At 40.0% G+C, this 24,736-nt stretch overlaps 1 protein-coding gene across 6 annotated transcripts in view; it reads left to right on the forward strand.

Moving 5' to 3' along the window:
• The first annotated feature begins 6,031 nt into the window (after nt 1–6,031).
• Nucleotides 6,032–24,736, forward strand: part of PLGRKT (plasminogen receptor with a C-terminal lysine) — a 51,187-nt gene continuing 32,482 nt past the window's right edge. Inside the window, exons 1-5 of one of the 6 annotated variants that reach the window (XM_045772473.2) lie at nt 6,032–6,162; nt 7,207–7,334; nt 8,507–8,773; nt 8,855–8,928; nt 9,162–9,248. In XM_045772473.2, coding sequence (XP_045628429.1) covers nt 8,674–8,773; nt 8,855–8,928; nt 9,162–9,248 — 261 coding nt within the window. In that variant the 5' untranslated portion in view covers nt 6,032–6,162; nt 7,207–7,334; nt 8,507–8,673. Of the gene's footprint in view, nt 6,163–6,287; nt 6,425–7,206; nt 7,335–8,506; nt 8,774–8,854; nt 8,929–9,161; nt 9,249–24,736 lie in introns of those variants that run through there. The other 5 variants (XM_087858893.1, XM_045772472.2, XM_045772476.2 and 2 more) reach the window with 5 other exon arrangements.

Consider the following 24,736-nt stretch of genomic DNA (forward strand, 5'->3'; position numbering starts at 1 on the left):
GTCACTTTACTGAATTCCTGTATGAGTTCTAGCAGTTTTGGGGTGTAGTCTTTTGAGTTTTCCACATAAAGTATCACACCATCTGCAAAGAGTGAGAGTTTGACTTCTTTGTCCATTCAGATGCCTTTTATTTCTTTTTGTTGTCTAATTGCTGAGGCTAAGATTTCCAGTACTAAGTTGAACAGCAGTGGTGATAGTGGACATCACTGCTGTGTTCCTGACCTTAAGGGAAAAGCTCTCAGTTTTTTCCCATTGAGAATGATATTCGCTGTGGGTTTTTCACAGATGGCTTTTATGATATTGAGGTATGTACCCTCTATCCCAACACTGTGAAGAGTTTTAATCAAGAAAGGGTGCTGTACTTTGTCAAATACTTTTTTTTGCATCTATTGAGAGAATCATATGGTTCTTGTCCTTTCTTTGATTAATGTAGTGTATCATATTGATTGATTTGCGGATATTGAACCAACCTTGCAGCCCAGGAATAAATCCCCCTTTGTCCTGGTGAATAATCCTTTTAATGTACTGTTGGATCCTATTGACTAGTATTTTGGTGAGAATTTTTGCATCCATGTTCATAGGGATATTGGTCTGTAATTCTCCTTTTTGGTGGGATCCTTGTCTGGTTTTGGGATCAAGGTAATGCTGGCCTCATAAAAAGAGTTTGGAAGTTTTCCTTCCATTTCTATTTTTTGGAACAGCTTCAGAAGAATAGGTATTAATTCTTCTTTAAATGTTTGGTAGAATTCCCTTGGGAAGCCATCTGGCCCTGGGCTCTTGTTTATTGGAAGATTTTTGGTTACTGCTTCAATTTCCTTGCTCGTTATGGGTCTATTCAGGTTTTCTATTTCTTCCTGGTTCAGTTTTGGTAGTTTATACGTTTCTAGGAATGCATCCATTTCTTCCAGATTGTCTAATTTGTTGGCATATATTTGCTCGCAATATGTTCTTATAATTGTTTGTATTTCTTCGGTGTTGGTTGTGATCTTTCCTCTTTCATTCATGATTTTATTTATTTGGGTCCTTTCTCTATTCTTTTGTATAAGTCTGGCCAGGAGTCTATCAATCTTATTAATTCTTTCAAAGAACCAGCTCCTAGTTTCATTGATCTGTTCTACTGTTCTTTTGGTTTCTATTTCTTTGACTTCTGCTCTGAGCTTTATTATTTCTCTTCTCCTGCTGGGTTTGGGCTTTATTTGCTGTTCTTTCTCCAGCTCCTTTAGGTGTAGGGTTAGGTTGTGTATTTGAGATCTTTCTTGTTTCTTGAGAAACGCTTGTAGTGCTACATACACCAAGATAAAAAGCTTTTGCACAGCTAAGGAAACAGTCAACAAAATCAAAAGACAACCAACAGAATGGGAGAAGATATTTGTAAATAACATATCAGATAAAGGGCTAGTATCCAAAATCTATAAAGAACTTATCAAACTCAACACCTAAAGAACAATCCAATCAAGAAATGGACAGAAGACATGAACAGACATTTCTGCAAAGAAGACATCCAAATGGCCGACAGACACATGAACAAGTGCTCGATGTCACTCAGCATCAGGGAAATACAAATCAAAACCACAATGAAATACTACCTCACACCAGTCAGAATGGCTAAAATTAACAAGTCAGGAAACGACAGACGTTGGCAAGGATGCAGAGAAAGGGGAACCCTCCTACACTGTTGGTGGGAATGCAAGCTGGTGCAGCCACTCTAGAAAACAGTATGGAGGTTCCTCAAGAAGTTGAAAATAGAGCTACCCTATGACCCAGCAATTGCAGTACTGGGCATTTACCCCAAAGATACAAATGCAGTGATCCAAAGGGGCACCTGCACCCCAAATGTTTATAGCAGCAATGTCCACAATAGCCAAACTATGGAAAGAGCCCAGATGTCCATTGACAGATGAATGGATAAAGAAGATGTGTTATATATACACAATGGAATATTACACAGTCATCAAAAAATGAAATTTTGTCATTTGCAACAATGTGGATGGAACTAGAGGGTATTATGCTAAGCGAAATAAGTCAGTCAGAGAAAGACAATTATCATATGATCTCACTGATATGTTAAATTTAAGAGACAAAGCAGAGGATTGTAGGTGAAGAGAGGAAAAAACAAAGCAAGACAAAACCTGAGAGGAAGACAAACCATAAGAGATTCTTAATCTCAGGAAACAAACTGAGGGTTACTGGAGGGGAGGGGGGTGGGAGGATGGGGTGGCTGGGTGATGGACACTGGGGAGGGTATGTGTTGTGGTGAGCACTGTGTGCTGTGTAAGACTGATGAATCAGACCTGTACTCCTGAAACAAATAATACATTATATGTTAATAATAAAAAAGAAAAAGAAGAATCAATAATGGACAGTAAATTAGTGGATTAAAGTATAAGAAACAGGATATTGCATTTTTTAAGTATTTCTCCATAAGAATTTTATTAATTCCAAAGAGAAAAATAGTAACTTTACACTGAAAAAGCCCAGAAGACTTAATGTCTTAATCAAGTCATTAATATTAACATCACCTGTAATGAGACACATCTTCATTGTGCACCTCCTGATATGATGCACTGAGAAGGGCATCAATTACTTTTAGGGTAGTTTAGTCAAAAGATACATAACTTTAATCATGAAGAAATAATAGACTAACCCAAACCAAGGGACATTCTACAAAATAACTGGCTAATACTCAACAATGTCAAGGTAAGAAAGACTGAGGAACTGTTACAAATTGGAAAAGACTGAGAAAACATGACAAATAAATGAAATCTGAGATTCCAGATTGAAACCTGGAATCAGGAAAAGAATGCTAGTGGGTAATTCCAATAGATCAGTTGGTTGTATTCAGTCAATGTTGATTAAATTGTTTCAATAATTACTATCTAAAACATTTTCTGTAAGTCTAAAATAATTTCAAAATGAAGAGTTGATAAAAGATAATCACATATTAAAAAAAGACTCTCTTCCCCTCTCCCTCTGCCCCTCCCCATCCATGTGTTCACTCTCTTTTTCTCCCAAATAAATAAATAAATAAATCTTTGAACTGTGTTTAGATTCAAACAGAAAAAAAAGTCCACCTTCAACATTAAACCTATTCTGTAAATAGAAAAACCATTAAAATGTTTATAACTGTGAAAACTCTCAAAAAAGTGGGTTTAGAGGGAACATACCTTTTTTTTTTTAAAGATTTTATTTATTTATTTGACAGAGATAGAGACAGCCAGCGAGAGAGGGAACACAAGCAGGGGGAGTGGGAGAGGAAGAAGCAGGCTCATAGTGGAGGAGCCAGATGTGGGGCTCAATCCCATAATGCCAGAATCACGCCCTGAGCCGAAGGCAGACACTTAACTGCTGTGCCACCCAGGCGCCCCTAGAGGGAACATACCTTAACATAATAAAGGCCATATATTAAAAACCCACAGCTAACACTATACTCAGTAGTGAAAAACTGAGAACTTCTCTAAGATCAGGAATAAGTCTAGAATGCATGCTCTTGCCACTTTTATTCACACAGTACTGGAAGTCCTAGCCACAGCAATCAGACAAGAAAAAGAAATAATAAGCTTCCAAGTTCGTAAGGAAGACGTTAACTGTCACGATTTGCAGATGACATGATACTTTACATAGTAAACCCTAAGGACCACAAAAAACTATTAGAACTAATAAATTCAGTAAAGTTTCAGGATACAAAGTTAACATACAGAAATCAGTTGCATTTTTATACATTAATAAGTATCAGAAAGAGAAAATAAGAAACCAATTCCATTTATAATTGTACCAAAAAGAATAAAACTAGTAATAAACTTAACCAAGGAGATGAAAGACCTACACTCTGAAAACTATAAATCACTTATGAAAGAAACTGAAGACAACACAAACAAATGGAAAGATATTCCATACTCATGGATTGGAAGAATTAATATTGTTAAAATGTCCATACTACCCAAAGCAGACTACAAATGCAATATAATCCCTATCAAAATATTAACAGTATTTTACACAAAACTAGAACAAATTAATATTAAGATTTGTAAGGAACCACAAAAGAAAAGGCCCTGAAAAGCCAAAGCAATCTTGAGAAAGAAGAACAAAGCTGGAGGTATCACAATCCCAGATATCAAGATATACTTCAAAACTGTAGTATAAGTAGTAACAGTATGGAACTGCACAAGAATAGACCCACAGATCAATGGAACAGGATAGAGAGCCCAGAAATAAACTCACATTTATATGGGAAATCAATCTACTACAAAGGAGGCAAGAATATACAATGCGGAAATGAAAATCTCTTCAATAAATGGTGTTGGGAAACTGGATAGCAACGTGCAAAAGAATGAAACTGAGCCACTTTCTTACACCATACACAAAAATAAACTCAAAATCGATTACAGACCTAAGTGTGAGACATGAAATCCTAAAACTCCTAGAAGAAAACATAGGCAGTGATTTCTTTGACATCTGCCTTAACAACATTTTCTTACATATGTCTCCTCAGGCAAGGGAAACAAAAGCAGACATAAAATATTGGGACTACACCAAAATTAAAAGCTTTTGCACAGCAAAGGAAACCATCAACAAAATAAAAAGGCAACCTACCGAATGGGAGAAGATATTTGCAAATGATACTTCTAATAAGGGTGTAATATCCAAAATATATAAAGAATTTATGCAATTCAACACAAAAAAAATAAATAATCCAATTAAAAAATAGGCAAATGACCTGTATAGACATTTTTTCCGAAATAGATATACAGATGGCCAATACACACGTGAAAAGACACTCAATATCACTAATCAAAGGGAATGCAATGGAATGCAAATCAAAAACACAATGAGATATCACCTTACACCTGTAAGAATGGCTAGAATCAAAAACACAAGAAATAACAAGCCTTTGCAAGAATGTGGAGAAAAAGGAACTGCTATACACTGTTGGTGGGAAGGCAAACTGGTGCAGCCACAGTGATAAACAGTACGGAGGTTCCTCAAAAAAATTAAAATTAGAATTACCATATGATCCATTAATTACACTACTGGGTATTTACCCAAAGAAAATGAAAACACTAATTCAAAAAGATATACACATCCCTATGTTTACTGCAGCATTATTTACACTAGCCAACATATGAAAGCATCCATCAACAGATGAGTGAATAAATAAGAGGCGGATGGAATATTACTCATCCATAAAAAAGAATGAGATCTTGCCATTTGTAACCATGGATGGACATAGATGGTACAATGCTAAGTGAAGTAAGTCAGACCGAGAAAGACAAATATCATTCGATTTCGCTTATGTGTGGAATCTAAAAAAACAAAACAAATAAATAAGCAAACAAAAGTAAAAACAGACCCATAAATACAGAGAAGAAACGGATGGTTGCCAGATGGGGGGGGGAGGTGTAAGGGGATGAGCAAAAAGGGTGAAGGGGAGTGGGAGGTACAGGCTTCCAATGATGGAATGAGTAAGTCACGGGTATGAAAGGTACAGCCAGGGAACATGGTCACTGGTACTGTAGTCAGGTTGTGTGGTGACAGACAGCAGCTACACTTGGGGTGAGCATCGCATAAGGTATAGACTTGTCAGATCACTATGTTGTACACTTGACACTAATGTAACATTGTGTGTCCACTAGACTTCAATTTTTAAAAGATGTGTGCAACTGTGGATTATCTGTTTAAGTGACAACCTCTCATGAGACACGTTCTCTTCTGGAAAGCAGACCCAACAGTGGTGGTTGACACCGTTTCTGGAGAATACCAGCGAGGTGGCTCGTCAAACTCTGTAGAGGCTCAGCTCGGTGTAGGAACATGCATTTCTCACATGCGTGGGTAACTGAGGGACCTCACTGAGGCCTTTATGTGAGATTTTCATTCTGCTTCCTCTTCGTCCCCTCAAAATCTGACAGCTGAGCCGCTCTTAGTTTGAATTTGTCTCTGAAGTCCCGACCCCTGTGGGGAAAGCGCACACCAGGCCTCAGTCAGGCGAGCGGCTCCTTTAAGGAAGCAAGCGCACTGATTGGCCGAGCCTCGGAGTCACTGTCAAGGCCATCCAATCCTGAGGCTCTGCGGGGCAGTCCCGGTCCAGTCGCGGTCAAGGGGACCCCCGGGGCCTGCAGGCCTCTGCCCTGAGTACGGTCTCTCTGCACCACCGCCGCCCGCTGTCCAGTGAGTGAGCGCCGGCCGGAAGGCCCGCGGGCAAAAGGCTGGGAGGGTGGGGGGCCCGGGCCGCCGGGCCGCCGCTGCCCGGGAGGGCTCCCGGGCCCCGCGCATGCCGGGCGGCTCTGCGCCCGCTCCTCGGGAGCACCCTCAGTTGGCTCCCCTCCCGTCCCCGGTACTGACCGGTATCTCCAACCTCGCTTCCGAAGAGCCGGTTCTCCTCGCAAGGACTCCTGGCCCCTCCCGTATGGATGTAACCGAGTTGGGGAAAGTAAGCAGAGCATTATTAATGGAAATAAGCTCACGACTGCAGGAAATACCCAAGTTGCAACAATTGGGTCTACACTAGGGAAAACCTCCCGGAAGCTGTGGGTTGGTTCATGGCTGGAATACGCAGGGGAAGTGGCCCAGTTTGAATGAAACGTAAAAAAGACCAGAAACCGATTGTAATTATGCCACCAGTCATACATGTAGGTAATGTGTCATTCGATCAGGAAATGAATCAGCACAGACATTTGGATGACAAGAGGTAATGGGTCATGAACTTATCTCCCTCTCCCTCTCTCTAAGTAAAATCAAATCCTAGTTCCCGGGGTGACTGGAGGAAGGCTGCCTGGAGCTTGCAGCCCCTGCAGTCCTCAGAAATACCCCTTCCTATTGTAAACTACAGCACAGCTGAAAGGGGCTGGAGCATTAAAGAGCCCTTTCTAAGGTCTCAGGAGTAATCAAAGGAAAAATGAGGGCAGAAGGGACCAAATCCGCATTCTCAGCCCTCTGAGACGCACTTTTTAGTTGTAAGTAGCAACACATTTGTCACCAGTGATTAAGTGCTGGAATTTTTCATAGACTTACTTATTCAATTGAGTGAATTCAAAATTATCCCTATTGCAAGATCACTCTTGATTTCAGAGAGAGAAAGCTGACAGCATTCTGGCCATCCTAAGGAACATCCTAGACTTTGGAAAATGGCTTGGTTAGGATGGGGAAGGAGAGGGAAGTTGACACCACTGACCCCAGGGCATAGTTCACGAGGTGTTGTACACTCATTTTCAGGTGTGGTTTCCATTGAGGAATGCGGGGAAGTTCTTCATCCTGCTAGGATTTTACCTTTAACTCTTGGGAGCGTTCTCTAACACATCCAAACCACCATCCAGACCCAAGAAACCGAGGTCCAAAACCAGGTAAGCCCACCCTAACCTTCCAGATAGTTTTCTCGTCCCTAGATGGCTGACATGAGGACTATCTCTCCACTTCAGGAGAGGTCCCACCCCGTTATAAACAGGGGGACTGTAACAGACACAGTTCTGTGATATATGGTGTGCGTGTGTGTGTGTGTGTGTGTGTGTGTGTGTAGGAATGGCATTAGAGGACAGTTGTTTTCTTATAAACATTTGCAGCATATGTAAAAATTCAGTCATTTACTCCTATGTACAGAAAAAAAAATAAGAAATGGTAAGTGACCTGAGCTAGGTTTCTCTTGTACCAGTCATGCTCTATGCAAACATTTGTGGGAAAAAGACATTATGGGGACTGCCTAGATGGAAAATATATTGCTCCTTCCTTAAAGCAAGTCTGGTCTTCTGTTGGAGACAGCTGACTTGGGGGTGTCAAAGTCTGCAGAAAGGCAAGAACTTCTGTAAGGTCTCCCCGTCCTCACGGGGTGGCCTCTAACTCTGGACAGAGGATGGAGTGGGACAGTGGCACAGGGACAGGGAAACCTCATGACCTGCCTCTTCTCTACAGTTCAGCCTCCTATGTCCAGCACTGAGGCGGACTCTGGATCAGAGATCCCTATAATTCAAGGATGCATCTTTGGCCAGAATACAGGGAAGCCACTGAAGGCTGGCTAGTAGTTCCCACTCACCTGGAGCCAAATTAGCAAAGATAACCCATTCTACCTACCTGGCATGAAATGCCCTCCCCCCCGCCCCCCGTATCTTCTCCCCGGTTAGCTACTTCCTGATGAGGATATGGAAAATAGAAGCTCTTCTGGGTTTCTCAAAGAAGAGTGTGAATTCTGGGTAGAAAGCATTGAGACTGACCACTTTGACCTGAGGTTCACAACCCTTCTCAGTAGACTACCAAAGGGGATCAGCAATATTATTGAGAATAGAGCAGTTGTAACGTCCCTGAGTTTTGCAGTCTTTTGAAAGTAAAATTAATAACTCATTGAAGGCCTTCTGTATCTACCCAATTGGATTAAGAACAAAAAATTGAATTTGGGCCCCGTAGAAGTGATGGCTCACTTAAGAACTTCTTAAGTAACATAAATAAGATAGGCAGTGCCATGTATTCATTTAAAAATTGCTTTTCCCAGAACATTAAAGTATCATTTTGTTTTTCCCCTCTTGAGAACTTCAGTAGTAGCCTGAAGAGAACAAAGGTGGAAGCCAGAAGAGGATGGCCAAGGGATATCAGCAGTGAATGACAGAATAAGGGGTAATATAGGAGAGAGGTGGAGATTACAGGAAGAGTATTGATATAGTGACCTTGAGACACCTAAAACTTCCTAAAACACAAATGCAAGGAGCACAGGGAAATCTGTCCTTCAGGTGTACAATGCATCTTCTGAATCACCCCTTCTCAGAAACAAAGTTTCTGTCATCCAGCTGTACAGAAGGTAAGAGGATAGGTGGTATCCACCCTGTCCCTCACAGAAAAGAGAGTGGTCTCTTTGTTTGTAAGCATTCATTTCTTCAAGATTTACAGTGGGAAGAAAAATCAGGAAACACGGAGCTATATACCTACAGAGCAGGAGAAGATTTTGGAAGTCATGTAAGTTTAGCCCCTGGTCTTAGGTGAGCAAATGTTGGGCGGGCTGGTTAAGTTTGCCCAAGATCAGACAGCTAGTTAGAACCGAGGACTATAATCTACACCATGTTCCTGGGAAATTTGTCTTTTTTTTTTTTTTTTTACATTGTTATAAGCTTATGGTAGCCCAAAGCAGAGCATATGACGATATATGTAGAATATATTGTTTTAAGCCTCTTTGCTTTTTCACACTTTAGGTCAAGATGGGGTTTATATTCTCAAAATCTATGAGTGAAAACATGAAAAACCAACAGGAGTTTATGCTTATGAATGCTCGACTCCAGGTACATTTTCAAATAATTAAGCTTTTATGTTGTTACAGTGATTAAAGTTTCTACAACATGTACCCCAGCAGTACCGTTCTCTTTGACCCCAAAAGGTAAAATGTTCTTGGGGCTCCATCCTCAGAATGAAGATGAAATGCATTATTAATTATCTGGTGAATGGGTGTGCTTAGATCTCCAATCGGGATACTTGTGTAAAAATTTCCATACTGAAGTAAGACATAACTGCTTAGAGTGTACGGTAGGTAGAATGATGCCCCTCCCCTCGCCAAGTATCTGCATCCTAATCCCCTGTGAATATGTTGCCTTACATAGCAGAAGGGACCTTGCAATGTGATTAAGGTAAAGAGTTTGTGAGAGGGAAGATCCTGGGTTAACCTGAATTATCTGGATGGGCTCAATGTAATCACAAATGTCCTTATAAGGGATAGAGGGAGGCAAGAGGGTCAAAGTCAAAGCAAAAGAGAAATTTGAAGATGCTACACTGCTGACTTTGAAGACAGAGTGAAGGGCAAAGGAATGCAGGTAGCCTCTGGAAGCCGGAGAAGGAAAGGATATGGATTCTCTTCTAGAGCTCAGAGGGAACACAGTCCCACCAGCCCACTTCAGATTTCTGACTCCAGAAATATAAGATAATAAATTTATGTTGTCTTAAGCCACTAAAGTTGATAATTTGTTATAGCAACAATAGGAAATTAATATACTGTGTGAAAACTTAACACTAGATTTATACATAGGCTGGATAGAAAAGATCAAAGTAGAAGATTATCTAATTGCCTACTATAGGTTGTCAAAAAGGATTTTAAATTGGATGTCGTAATCAATTGTTAAAACAGTTTGACTAAAATTATTTTCCTAAGATTTCAAATGAAGATCTCTTGGCCTTTGGGGTTCATTATGGCCCTGGGAGTAGAAGATCCTACTGTGAGGCAATATGGCGACTGATTAAAAGTAAGGACTAAAACCAGACCAACTAGGTTTGAATCCCATCTCTACTCCTGACTAACAGTACGATGTGTGCCTCAGTCTCCCAGTCTGTCAACTGGAGGTGACAGTATCCCCTTCAGAGGGTTGTTTTGAGGAGTAATAATGGTAGTGTGTAGAGAGTATACAGAACAATGCCTCAAGTCTTTCAGAGTAGTGTCTTCCACTTTAAAAGTATTAGTTGTTGCTACTATTACTACTGCTATTAAGAGTGTCTTGTGCAGGATAACAATTTCTTTTGGGAGAATGGAACAATTTAAAGAATGGAAACTGAATTGTTGTAACAGAGCAGAGTGACCTAGGGGAGACCAAACATTGGGCATACACACCAGACAAGAATGTCATATACCCAGAGAGTCCTTGTTCAAGACCTTTGGAAACTACAGACTTTTACATCAGTGAAGTCAGGATATGTGAAGGTCTAGGATTTTATCCCACTCACAAGCTAGTGAATAAGCCTGTTACTATTTCATGGACGCTGGCAGAATACAGGAGACACTTCGTCAGAGACAAAGGCCTTCATTACTCACAGCACAGTAAGCAACATGATCATGAGGTTGGCATGAGTATCCCCATGCCCCTCAAGTCTCACGTGACAAAGATAGACTTAAATGGGTACTGTGCAGTCAGTGGGTTTATGGCACATTTGGGGAACACTGGGCTTGGGGAATCTACTGCTTTTATAGTGATCAGAGAGCCAGAAGAGTTGGGGGAGGACTTGACCTTATTCCTCAAGGTCGTTTGGTGTAAACACAACCCAGAGAAATGGCCTGAATGAAGAACAGTCTGGGCCTGGTATTCTTGGCCTTCTTGGCAAGAATGTGTGGGGACATTCAGGGCCCATAGACAGTTGACCTTCCCAAAAATCTGCCCCTCAATCCAGCTGACCAGAGCTTTGAGAACAGCCTTGTCTTCTGCTCACTGATCCCAGTGACCACCATAGCTAGTGCTGAATTCAACCAGCAGGAACACTATCAGCACCATCAGTTTTCAGCTTAGCTGAACCAGAGGTAAACCAGGCCCATGCATTTAGGAGAATCTCTGTGAATCCAAGGGCCCTATTAAGCCAGTAGCAGTACTTCATGTGGCAGAGTAGGAGATGAAGATTTTCCCAAAGGGGTAGCTACTACTCCTTTATGTAAAACTGAGATGACAGTAGGGCCAGGCCAGTCATACCCTCAAATACATTTTTATTTGACCAGCAAACAGTCCCCTTCCTTATAATTGTCGTGTCCTAGTTGACCCATGAGGCCTGAGAGTCACAAGCCGCCATGGTTCAGATACTCATTTTTAACAAGAGCTGAGTAGTAGTCAATAGCTTCCTCCCCCTTTTGAAAGGAGTATGCTATGGGTTGAACTGTGTGTCCTCCCCACAATTCATATGTTAAAGTTCTAACCCCTACTATCTCATAATGTGATGTATTTGGAGAGAGAGAGTCTTTACAGAGTCAATCATGTTAAAATGAAGTCGTTAGGATGGGCCCTAATCCAATATATGACCCTGTCCACTTAAAATGGGGAAATTTGGACACACAATGCCATGTGACTAAGAGGTCAGCTATTTATGAGCCAAGGAGAGAGCTGTGGAACAGATCCTAGCACATAGCCCTGGAAAGGAACCAACCCTGCTGACACCTTAATTTTGGACTTCCAGCCTCTGGAATGCAGACATTAAATTTCTGTTAAGCCACCGAATTTGTGGTGTACTTTGGTATAGCAGTCCCAGAAAACTAATACAGGAGGCCTGTGGTGCCTGTGTTTGCAGGTGGTGATGCTGTATAGGCAACAGCCTCTCTGGAGATTGGCTGTGATTTTCTCTTCTTCTCCTTGGGATTCTATATTGCTTCTAATAGACCGCCTGGAAGGGGTCAGGGAATCCCTGAATGAGAGAGTGTCTCCTTATCGCTATGAATATTTACAACATAAACATGTAACATAAATTTCATTACACATTTATATGCCGGGGACATAACTGCAGTATCCTGAATCAGCTCAAGGATCACTTTCATTTCCCTTCCTTACTGCAAACGTTGCTCAAACTCTTACCAGTTGAATTCCAGTGCTTTTTTTTTTTTTTTCCTATGGGAACACAGACCAAAGAATTTAACATGGGAGTTAAATAGTTGTCATAGCAGGGGTTATCTTTGTAGTTAAGGAGACTATACTGTCTCATGGCTGGGGGACACTGGGGAGTGCAAAGGGACAAGGACAGCTTTTTGCCCTTTGGCTCCTCGTTCCAGAATTGGTGCTGCTTCCTCGCCTGCACACCCCTGGCTTCTGGAGGACACTGGTGGTCAGGGGCATCATTCTTCTAGCCTCTACTGGTGTCACTGCTCTGCTCTGCATCCTCAGCTCTTTGGGCCATCCTGCTGCTGAGTTCACCCTCCCCACATGGGACCAAGTGTACTTGGGCACCTGTATCCAACAAAGCCATAAACATTTGAGTTCCTCCTCTCTCCTCTCTGAAGTTCCTCAGCACACCCAACCTTCCTCCCTAAAGCAGCTGAAGTTGGAGGGAGAGGGAGAGGGAGAGAGTAGCTGAGTGCCAGTGAGCAAGGCTTTGCATTTATTCTCCATTTCAAGGGGCCTCCCTTCAGCCATAGCCACATTGCCTGTTTTTTGGCTGGGCTGTGGGACTTGGCTGCCCCATCTTCGTGATGACATCTTTTCCCTCTCCCACAGCACAGGACCACATGCCACAATCACCGCACCACCAGGGCAGCTTATTTGGACTCTGCCTTTTGTTGTTCAGCCCCATTTAATACACTGGACAGTGAGAGACCCTTCCTCTGCCTTCCCACTCTACTACCACCTGGATGAGACTATTTCCAACCAATCTCAGAGAGTCTTTTCATATCTGATAACCCAAACAACGAGGGCCCTTGTCCTCTCTCTTTCAGAACGCCATGTCTCTATCAGTATCTCTTCCTTGTCACTCAAACTGGCAGGCTCTGTGAAAGGTCTGGGAGTTTACCCAACTCACAAGTTAACAATTTAGTCTGTTGCTGCTCCGCCGATACTCAGAACAATGAGGAAGACTTGTTACAATGCAGCAAGCAGCACAAGTATGTTCACTACAAGCATGAGATGCTTTATATGTATCCCACGTCTCATGGACGGCGTGGAGGCAGACTTAATTGGACAAGGAGGTGGATATAATGGTTTGTGGCATAACTGAGGATCAGAAAACTGTGGGATCTACTACTTTTACCATGTGTGGTCAGCAAGGCTGCCCTTAGGTTAGACATGTTACTTCATCTCTCGGGATTCCTTATTGCAAACACAACCCTGAGAAATGGCCCATGTAAACAGCAGTGAGAGCCTGTATCCTTGGCCTACCCAGTAAAAAGTACAGGAATGCTCATGGCCCATGCAGATTGATCCTCCCAACATGTGTTTGGTTAAGAAGATTAGTTTTTCCTTGTTGATTATCTTCTAATTTTAAGGAAAGATGACAAAGAAAATATAGATTAACAAGACTCAAGCAGCTTTCCAACCCCAAAGCTACTTAAGTTCTGATCCTAGCTGGGACAGCCTAGAGAGAAACATAATCTGTAGAAATTTTGGAAGATCAGGTGGGTCCTCAAATGTTCCCCGTTTAAAGGAATTAAACTTCTAACATCATTTCTAGGGTTTAGAGCTATTCTTTTATTGGAAAAAAAAAGCATCACAAAACATTTGATATATACTGGAGAGTATATTTATAATATAAGTTATGAAGAGTAATAAAATGAGCACCAATGATCAGAATACCCCTGAAGCTACCCACAGGTGGGTTCCATCCTACATGTTGAGTGAACCCAAACAGCTAAAGCTGGCCTGGAATTGACCTCATATCCCAGAGCCCCTGGGACTGAGCAGGACTCAGCAAATGTAAAGAATGAGCCACTGGAGCAGAAGATTACATGTCTTTGCAAGTTCTTCAAAAGATTTTTTAAAACCCCAGTTGAAACACCGTAGGTACTAATGCCTTTAGCTCATGATAACATGTCTTTTGGCTCTTTTCCTATTTAAGGGCATCTCAATAAAAGGGTAAATAGAAGAAATAAAGCAAAACTTTTATTAAAGAAAAGCCTAATGACTAAAATCCTTTTCCCAGTGGTTTTTTCTTAGTTCTACCTTTTTTTTTTTTTGGTAAAAAAAGATAAACCATAAATCAATAATCCCATATTATTGGATTTTTCTTTTTCTTTCTTTTTTTTTTTTTTTTTTTTGTCATTCAGGGAAAAGGACCAGAATTAGATATTCAGCTACATCTCATACCAGTGTCCAGGATCCTCATTGGCTGTACATTCTATTCACCCAGGGGCCTTGGGATGTTTAGTCCCATCCAGACCAGTTAGATCTCTTCATGGCCAGGCATGTTCTTATTGTTCTAAGCTCTCCAGGGGACAGTAATACACAGCCTAGCTTGAGACCTCTGCCTTTTCTTTTTCTATGATGCTACATAATTATAACTAATGATTGGCAGGGATTTAATATGATGCATATTGAAGATGAAACCAAATAAGTTCTCAATTTAAGTTAGCTAATCATGTCACTGGGGTCTGATCAATAAAAATTTATAAAAGGTCAAATCAGAGAGTTTTTTTATGAACAACTTTGGTTCAAGTTGGGCTGGAGGGGGTTTATACTACTAGTTATAAAGATGTTTTCAGATCATCAGCAAACTTCAGTTTCCCATTGCTCTGTTTAGCCTCTGTTATTGTGGATGGTAGATGGATGGCTATACTCAGTAATCTAAGGATCACTCAGATAAAAATGAATACTTCCGGGGCGCCTGGGTGGCACAGCAGTTAAGTGTCTGCCTTTGGCTCAGGGCATGATCCCAGCGTTATGGGATCGAGCCCCACATCAGGCTCCTCCACTATGAGCCTGCTTCTTCCTCTCCCACTCCCCCTGCTTGTGTTCCCTCTCTCGCTGTCTCTCTCTCTTCAAAAAAATAAATAAAATTAAAAAAAAATGAATACTTCCTTAAAATGCCATTAGATGGCATACCTAAACTAATTTTATATCACCTGAGTGGCCAGTAAAGCACTTTGATGTTAAACAATAGGATGGAAACTGGAAGTAGAAAGCAGAAAGAATGAAGGAAGATTCCATAGGTCCACGCCGTGCTCTAGTGCTATGTAGGCAAAGCAGATACGGTCCATGTAAAGATGAGTCAGTAGCCTATTCGCTGCTTACTGTGTATAGGCAACAAACTAAAGATTTAAAAACTACACGAAAGCCATCCTTTGAACTGTATGTCTATTGTTAGAGTTTGGTGTTAAGGAAATGAGGTATAGTTATAAACCAAAAAAATACAGTTATTTAATATTACAAAATAATGTGCTATATGCTAAGCAGGACTCAGAAATATATAAGGTACAGGCTCTGTATTCAAGGAACTTCTCATTTAGTTTGGTGGGAAGAGGCTGAGTTATTCTGCAATAACCAGATGTTTGTAAGTATGGTAAGCAGAACACTGGCCCCCTAAAGATATCCACACCCTAATCCCTGGAACTTGTGAATATGTAACCTCATGTGGCAAAATGAACCTTGCATATGTGATTAAGAGAGCAGACCTTGAGATGGGAAAATTATCCTTGATTATTATCCATGTGGACCCAATCTAAACACACAAATTCCTAAAAGTGTAAAGGTAAAGACAAAAAAGAGATATAGGGGCGCCTCGGTGGCTCAGTCCTTAAGCGTCTGCCTTCGGCTCAGGTCATGATCCTAGGGTCCTGGGATCTAGCCCCGCTCCCTGCTTGGCGGGAGGCCTGCTTCTCCCTCTCTCACTCCCCCTGCTGGCGTTCCCTCTCTCGCTGTGTCTCTCTCTGTCCAATAAATAAATTAAATCTTTTAAAAAGAGAGAGAGAGATACCATATGATTTCACTCATATGTGTAATTTAAGAAACAAAACAAATGAGCAAATAAAAAAAAAGAGAAACAACAACAACAAAAACCAGGCTCTTCACTATAGAGAACAAACTGAGGGTTACCAGAGGGGAGGTTGTGGGGATGGGTGAATTAGGTGAAAGGGATTAAGATACACTTATGATGAGCACTGAGTAATGTATAGAACTGTTGGATCACTATACTGTACACCTGAAACTAATATAACACTGTATGTTAAGTATACTAGAGCTAAAAAAAAAATTTTTTTTAAAGTAGGCTGCATGCCCAGCATGAAGCACAACGCAGGGCTTGAACTTACAACCCTGAGAAGGAGACCTGAGCTCAGATCAAGAGTTGGTCACTTGACTGAGGCACCCAGGTGCCCCTGGAGTTAATTTTTTTTTGAGAGAGAGGGGTGCCTGGGTGGCTCCGTTGGTTAAGGGGCTGACTCTTGGTTTGTGCTCAGGTCATGATCTTGGGGTCCTGGGATCAAGCCCTGTGTCAGGCTCCATGCTCAGTGGGGAGTCTGCTTGAGCATCTTCTCTTTGCTCTCCCTCTGCCCCTCCCCCCACTCGCACTCTCTCTCCTTCTTTCTCTAAAAAATAAATGAAATAAATCTTTTTAAAAAAGAGAGGGAGAGAGAGGTGATGTTGCTGGCTTTTAAGATGGAGGAAGAGAACCCCCAGCCAAGGAAAGCAGGTGACCTCTAGAAACTGGAAAATGCTAGGAAACACATTGTCACCTAGACTCTCAGAAAGGAATGCAGCTTGCAAGACACCTTGATTTCAGACCTGTGTCAGACTTCTGATGTCCAGAAGCAAGAGATAGTAATTTGTGTTGTTTTAAGCTACTAAGTTTGTAGTAATTTATCTATATAGCAGTTTAGGCTGTGATAGGATTATTTGTACAACATAAAATATAGTATGTACTCAATACATGCTTTTTCAAATATATAAAAGTTAAAACAGCAAATAACTGTTATGAGAACTTTTTGAAATTGCTTAAACTTCTATAACTCCCAACAATCTGCCATTCTTATGCCCTCTCATCTGTTTTTTTGAGGTGAAATCTGTACCAACATCTTGAAATAAGAAGGGCTTAATGTTCTGAGGCAAGCAAGAGAGTATAGTGTCTGCTTTGTAGAGAGTCTTGCTGCAACAAGGAACCCAAAATGTAAAGCAGGTAGTGAAGAGGGGAGGAAACCAGCCAACTCTATCTGTATGTAGAAGGATGAGCAAGTGGGAGTTGGCTCCAGAACCAGAAGTGACCAGAAAGTGCCTTGAAGAAAAGAGGCAGCCTGTCAACACAAGCTCACCAACAGTGGGGGAACCTGCATTTACAAGTCTTCAACTTACCCTCTAAAACTCACTTCTGTCCAGCCCCCATCCCTGCTACCTGCTCCTACCTTCCCTGTGCCCCTTACTCATAATCATTCTTCTGAGGTTTATTTTTATTGTGGTAAAACACACATAATATAAAATTCATCATCTTAAAATGTACAATTCAGTGACATTTACAATGTTGTGCAACCATCACTACTATTTAATTCCATAACATTTTCATCAAAAGGAAACCCCATGCCCATTAAGCAGTCAATCCCCATCATCCCCAATCCCTGGTAACCTTTCATCTGCTTTCTGTCTATATGGATTTGCCTGTTGTGGACATTTTATATAAATGGAATCACACAATGTATTTTTGTGTCTGGCATGAATCAGTATTCATTCCTATTTATGACTAAAAAACATTCCATTGTATAGATACACCACATTTTGTTTGTCCATTCATCAGTTTATGACATTAAGATTTCCATTTTTTGGCCATTGTGAATAGTGCTGCTATGATGATTCCTGTAAGTTTTTATTTGAACACTTGATTTTCAGTTCTTTGAGTATATACCTAGAAGTGGAATTGTTAGATCACATAATTTTATGTTTAACTTACTGAGGAACCACAAAAATGCCTCCCATGATGGCTGTACCATTTTACATTCTTATCACAATGTATGGGGGTTACTATTTTTCCACATCTTTACCAATACATGTTATCTTCCCCCCCTTTTTTTTCATTCTACCCATTCTAGTGGGTTTGAAGTTGTTTCTCTCTCTTTTTTTTTTTTAAGATTTTATTTATTTATTTGTCAGAGAGAGAGCACGCAAGCAGGGGGAGTGGCAGGCAGAGGGAGAAGCAGGCTCCCCGCTGAGCAAGGAGCCCAATCAGTACTCAATCCCAGGACCCGGGGATCATGACCTGAGCAGAAGGCAGACGCTTAACTGACTGAGCCACCCAGGTGTCCCTCATTGTGGTTTTGACTTGAATTTCCCTAATAACTAATAATATTTTTTCATGTGTTTGTTGGCCATTCATATATCTTCTTTGGAGAAATGTCTATTCTAGTCCTTTGCCTATTTTTAAATTGGGTTGTTTTTATTTTTGTTTTTGAATTGCACTGATGAAAGAAATTAAAGATGACACAAAGAAATGGAAAGACATTCCATGCTCATGGATTGGAAGAACCAATATTGTTCAAATGTCTGTACTCCCCAAAGCAATTCACACATTTAATGCAATCCCTATCAAAATACCAAAAACATTTTTCACAGAGCTAGAATAAGCAATCCTGAAATTTGAAAGAAAAAAAAAAAAAAAGTCCATCTTTACCCCCTGCCCCCCCCCCCCCCCCCCCAGTGATTTGAGGTTTCACCTTCTCTAAGCTGTATATACTCAATGCTGTCTCTGGACATGCTATTCCAGTGGCCAATTTGTCTACTCATGTACCAGTACCTCACTATTGTAATTTTAGGTGCTTTATAGTATGTTTTAATGCCTGCTTAAGCTAATATATCCTTGTAGTTTATTTTTTCAATGTTTATTGCATATTTGCATTTTCATAAAACTTTAGTATCAACTTGTCCAACTCTATAAAATAGTTTGTTGATTTTTTAAAATTAGGACTGCATGCATTTATAAATTTACTTAGGAAGAACTGTTGAGTCATTCTACCCAAGAACAGAGTATTTTTTCCCCTTATTAGAGTCTATTTTTATGTCTTCCAGGAGTTTATAAATGAATTACAGTCTAAACCAAAGTGGCTTTTTTTGTTTAAAAAAAAAGGCATTTAAGTTAAATTTCAAAATTTCCTGTAAATTATTATAAAAATAATCTTTCAGTTGAATTCCTTGCCTACTTGGCAAGGGACTATGTTAGCAGTGCATATGATGGCAGGACATTCTTACTCTGAAATGTGCAAGACTGAAGAGTAGGAAGACAGAGAATGGCAGAACTTCGATGGCACAACTGGAAATCTAGAAAGGAAAACTGAGCCCAGACTGCTGCCTACTGGATTTAAGGCCAGGATATGGCTGCTAAGGACTGTGGATTCACTCTCCTTGTATGCACTGGGAAAATCACAGGCACTAGGGGCAGACACATGTAGGGCCAACCTTGGCTCCATCACTTACTTGTTTTATGACCTTGGATAAATGATGTAGGTTCTCTGAATCTCAGCTTCATCACTATGATGGGGAGAAGGATACCCAACTACTATCCAGTATGGTAGAGGAGATGCTCAAAAATGTTCCCTTCTTTCTCATTTATCTACTTTCCTCTCTCTTATGTGCTCACAGTCACTACTTCATTCTTTATCCCATCTCTAATTTCATTCTCCGTTTTTCATTCTTCAACATTTTTTTATCTTTCCCCTTCTCTATAACTTCAATTCTGAAGTCAGGCATATGCTTTTCTAGTTCCCTTTCCCCTCTGCCTTGTAAGGTGTTTAGCACTTTAAATAATCAATCCTGATAATGGGGCTAGACCATTTAGCCTGTCAGCTCCATAACCTCTCATAGGCACTCCTGATCTCACTGAGCATGCTCAGCCATAAGACACTGAGATATTTACTGGTGTCCCTTCTAGAGCCATGGCAGAACCTAAGTCATTCCTGAAGGTTCCTGCAATCTGATCCAGAGAAAATTAAATATATTCCTGTGCCCACCTTAGTACAAAAAGGAATGGCTTCTTGGGGCGCCTGGGTGGCGTAGTCGTTAAGCATCTGCCTTCGGCTCAGGGCATGATCCCGGCGTTATGGGATCGAGCCCCACATCAGGCTCCCCCGCTATGAGTCTGCTGCTTCCTTTCCCACTCTCCCTGCTTGTGTTCCCTCTCTCTCTGGCTGTCTATATCTCTTTCAAATAAATAAATAAAATCTTAAAAAAAAAAAAGGAATAGCTTCTTGTTCATTCTTTTTGCTCATATGATATTTTAGGATTCTTTTGCCTTTTTTTCCCCCCAGGAAATTTCTGAACAAAGAAAAAAAAATCCCAGTTTAAAATTAGTTCACTAAATACTAATTTATTTGTGATGTACGTGAAATACAGCAAAGGAATTGTCATAAACTTAAGAAGGTAATGAGTAAGCACTATCCTGAAGAAACAGAGTAATTGGGAGGAAAATAGTTCCTTTCTTTTTTTTCCTCTTTTTTTATATTTAAATTCAATTAATTAACATATAATGTATTATTGGTTTCAGAGGTAGAGGTCAGTGATTCATCAGTCTTGTACAATACCCAGTGCTCATTACATCGCATGTCCTCCTTAATGCCCATCACCCAGTTACTGCCCCCTCCAGCAACCCTCAGTTTGTTTCCTATGAATAAGAGTCTCTTATGATTTGTCTCTCTCTCTGATTTCATTTTGGTTTTTTTCCTCTCTTCCCCTATGGTCCTCTGTTTTGTTTCTTAAATTCCACATACGACTGAGATCATATGATAATTGTCTTTCCCTGATTGACTTACTTCGCTTAGCATAATACCCTCTAGTTCTAGCCACGCCATTGCATATGGCAAGATTTATTTTTTTTTTTTTTGATGGCTGAGTAGTATAGATGAATGGATAAAGAAGATGTGGTATGTATACACAATGGAATACTACTCAGCCATCAATAGTTCCTGTCTTAAGTGCCATGTATTTAAATCTGATTGACTGTAAGAGCAATTTAAAGTATGCTTTTATTACAGAATTGTTGAATCGCTATATTGTACACTTAAAAACTAATATAATACTATATGTTAACTAAACTGGAATTAAAATTGAAAACTTACTAAAATTAAAAATAAAGTATGCTTTTGTTATAATCATTGAATAAAAATATTTCCTGTTCCCAATTTTTCTTGTCAAGAGATTTGGACATCTATTCCAATACTTAGCATTTACTTTACAACTAATATTGATTTGTACGTAACCATAATTTCTTATTAAAATTTTTTTAAAAAGCAACTTAAAATTTGTTGCCCATCTTCAGTGCTTGCTAAGACTTTGGATCTGATCTAAACCAGAACTCTGAAAACATTCTCTCTTACACAATCAAATCTTATTTCATATAAATCAGGTCACTGCTTTATTATTCTGTTTGATCCCCTCTTCCTACCCCTACTAGATCCATTCTCTGCCTTTCCCTGCCTGTGTCTGGGGGGTGTGAACCTCAGCCATGCGTCTCCCAGGCTCCCGTGCTCTCTGGCTTCAGGTTGGACTCAGCCGGTGGGAGGCACCAGCAGGAGCCTGGAGGGTGAGAAGACAGTGAATTTAGGTATATGGTTCTGGAGGTGGCAGTGGTTTCCTAGAGTCACAGCTCATTTCAGGCTTTGTCTCTTTCATAGCTCCAGGCCTCACAGGACTCTGGTTAACACTGTGTCCTTCCTTTTCCCCTTCCAGCCTCAGTGTTAATGGCTGCCAACCATTTGTCGCCCCTGGGTGCTTCACTGTCCCTTGTGGTTACCTTAAACCCTGCCCGCAGTCAGTGCAGTCTCTCCTTTAAATGAATTTAAGTGAGAAGAATTTAATGAAGGTGCCTGTCGACACCAGACAAACAAACTAATGGGTATGTTTATGTTTTTCTATGAAAAACTATCTAACATTTAGAAGATACCTGCATTTATTATGAACACTAAAAATACACACTTTTAAATTAATATGCATTAAACTCTAACAATGCTTCTGACAAGTGTAGATTGAGTGCAATGCCCTCCAAACCAGCTGAGTACAAGATAACTTGAATGACTTCACTGTCATTAATGTATATAAAAAGGCTGGTTATGTAAGATAGGGAGAAATGGAGACCATGGGGAACTGGAGATCCATGTCCTGCCTAACGCATAGAAACTCAAGTGGTTATAAAAAAACACTCTATTTATTTATTTATCTTAAAGATTTTATTTATTTATTTGTCAGAGAGAGAGAGCACAAGCAGGGGGAGCTGCGGGGCGCCTGGGTGGCTCAGTTGTTAAGCATCTGCCTTTGGCTCAGGGTGTGATCCCAGGGTCCTGGGATTGAGTCCCGCATCAGGCTCTTCTGCTGGGAGCCTGCTTCTTCCTCTCCCACTCCCCCTGCTTGTGTTCCCTCTCTCGCTGGCTGTCTCTCTCTCTGTCATTTAATAAATAAATAAAATCTTTAAAAAAAAAAAAAAAAAGCAGGGGGAGCTGCAGGCAGAGGGAGAAGCAGGCTCCTCACCGAGCAGGGAGCCCGATGTGGGGATCCAATCCCAGGACCCTGGGATCATGACCTGAGCCGAAGGCAGACGCTTAACCACTAAGCCACCCAGGCACCCCCTTATTGCTTAAATTATTATTACTTTAGATTTTTGCTGAGCTCCTGTTTATTTCCACGTTTGAGCTTATAGTGATGTCTATTGCGCAGGTTGGATAATAGAATACTAGATTTTTGTATTTGAAAATGATAGGTATTCATATCAATCACAAACACAAACACAGAGGTATAATCAAAGCCAGCAACAGCAAATTTTCTTTCCTTCTAAAAATAAAGTTTTAAAGTCAAAACATTTTTAAAATTCTAAGCCAGTTATTTTATGATCTATATAACTTGATTTCTAGAGTTTTTGAAGGTGAAATCTCCCAGGACCCTACTTCTACTTGTCCTTAAATTTAGGTATAAATTTGCAAAGCAATGCTTCAAGATGTTTTTGGAAAAATATGTTATAACTATATTATACTGCTGTGTAGCACTGTAATCGACATGTTGGCATTTCTACTTGCTTATTAATGTTTATGTAAAGTACAGAATGCCAAAGAGAATAGTCTGATATTCATTATTTTAGGGTTTATTGAGCTCTAACAGTATGCCAGGCATTGTGTTGGTCAATGAAGACAGAGAAGAAGAGACAAAATTGAGTAATATTATAGTATTTGTATGTTCTGAAATGGTTCATAATTTCACATAGTGCTTTTCTTGGAAAAAGAAATGTTTGGATCATTTTCAGTAAAGAAAAATTTTGTGTTCTCTTTGAATCTATTTGGCAAATTAATGATGTTAGTTTTCGGTTTATGGTTAGGTTCAGTTCAAGTATTTACCAATGATAAATTAGAAATATGTGGGCCATTAAATTTTGGATTTATTACATGAATAGTATTATAAAATTTAGGATTTGAATTTTTTAAAGATTTTATCTATCTATTTGAGAGGGAGAGAGAGCATGAGCAGGGGGAGAGGCAGAGGGAGAGGGAGAAGTAGATTCCCCACTGAGCAGGGAGCCAACATGGGGTTTAATCCCAGGACCCCGGGGATCATGACCTGAGCCAAAGGCAGACGCTCAACTGACTGACCCACCCAAGGACCCAGGATTTGAATTTTTGTTGTGTATGGACATTTTCACCTGATTTTTAAATCATTATACATGGTTTGGGTGACAAATTATATAGTATAAAATATTTATTTTCAGTTATGAACCAAAAAGGAAAAATATTAATTTGAAGCCATATTTATTTTAAAGAAAATTTGAACATGAAGACTTCAAAGCTTAAATTATACTGGAGTGGGTGATTATAGGTGATTTTCCTCTCTTGACAAATCTTTCTGCAAATATATATATATTTATATTTATTATTATTTATACATATTTATTATATTATATATATTTATTATTTATATATTATATATATAAAATATACAAAAACAAACAAACAAAAAACACACTGACAACGTTGCTATAGGCCTTAACATTAACAACTGCTGATCTACTCACAGGCTTTGTAAGGGTTTTTTTAGACATGTATTATAATAAAAAATCAATCCACCATAAAAGCTGATCGGGAATATATATTTTAATTAAATATTTTCAGCATTTAAATATATGCATGTTTAAAGGCTTCATGAACTTGAAGGCAAAGGAAATTCTATTTAGATATTTTTAAAAAAACTGTTAAATTAATGCATTTCTAAGTATCACTTTGCTAGCATGCCCCTTTAATAACATTGATTAGAACTTTTATTTGCAAGAACTGTCATTTTCAAGAACTGGAAATCCAAACTGCACAGCTATGAGGAAAAGGGGGAGGGGGATCTGCCTGCTATAACAGATAAAAGGAAGGATGACCAGTGTTTATCAAGATGTACATGCAATGTTCATGTCCAATGTTCATGCAAGAAATGTAAGGTTAAAATGAAGATGGCAGTGGTTTTGTCCACTTTATGTCTTCTGTTAGATAAAAAACTACTGCCATTAAACACCTTAACATGATTTAGTGTGCTCACATGCGTGCTCTGTCTCTATATCTCTCTGTGTACATATGCACGCATATGGGAGGGTGCATTTAGATATATATTTAAACAAA

This window comes from Ursus americanus, chromosome 34 (assembly GCF_024610735.1).
Source record: "Ursus americanus isolate L20-20 chromosome 34, mUrsAme1.1.p, whole genome shotgun sequence".
NCBI classification, from domain to species: Eukaryota; Metazoa; Chordata; class Mammalia; order Carnivora; family Ursidae; genus Ursus; species Ursus americanus.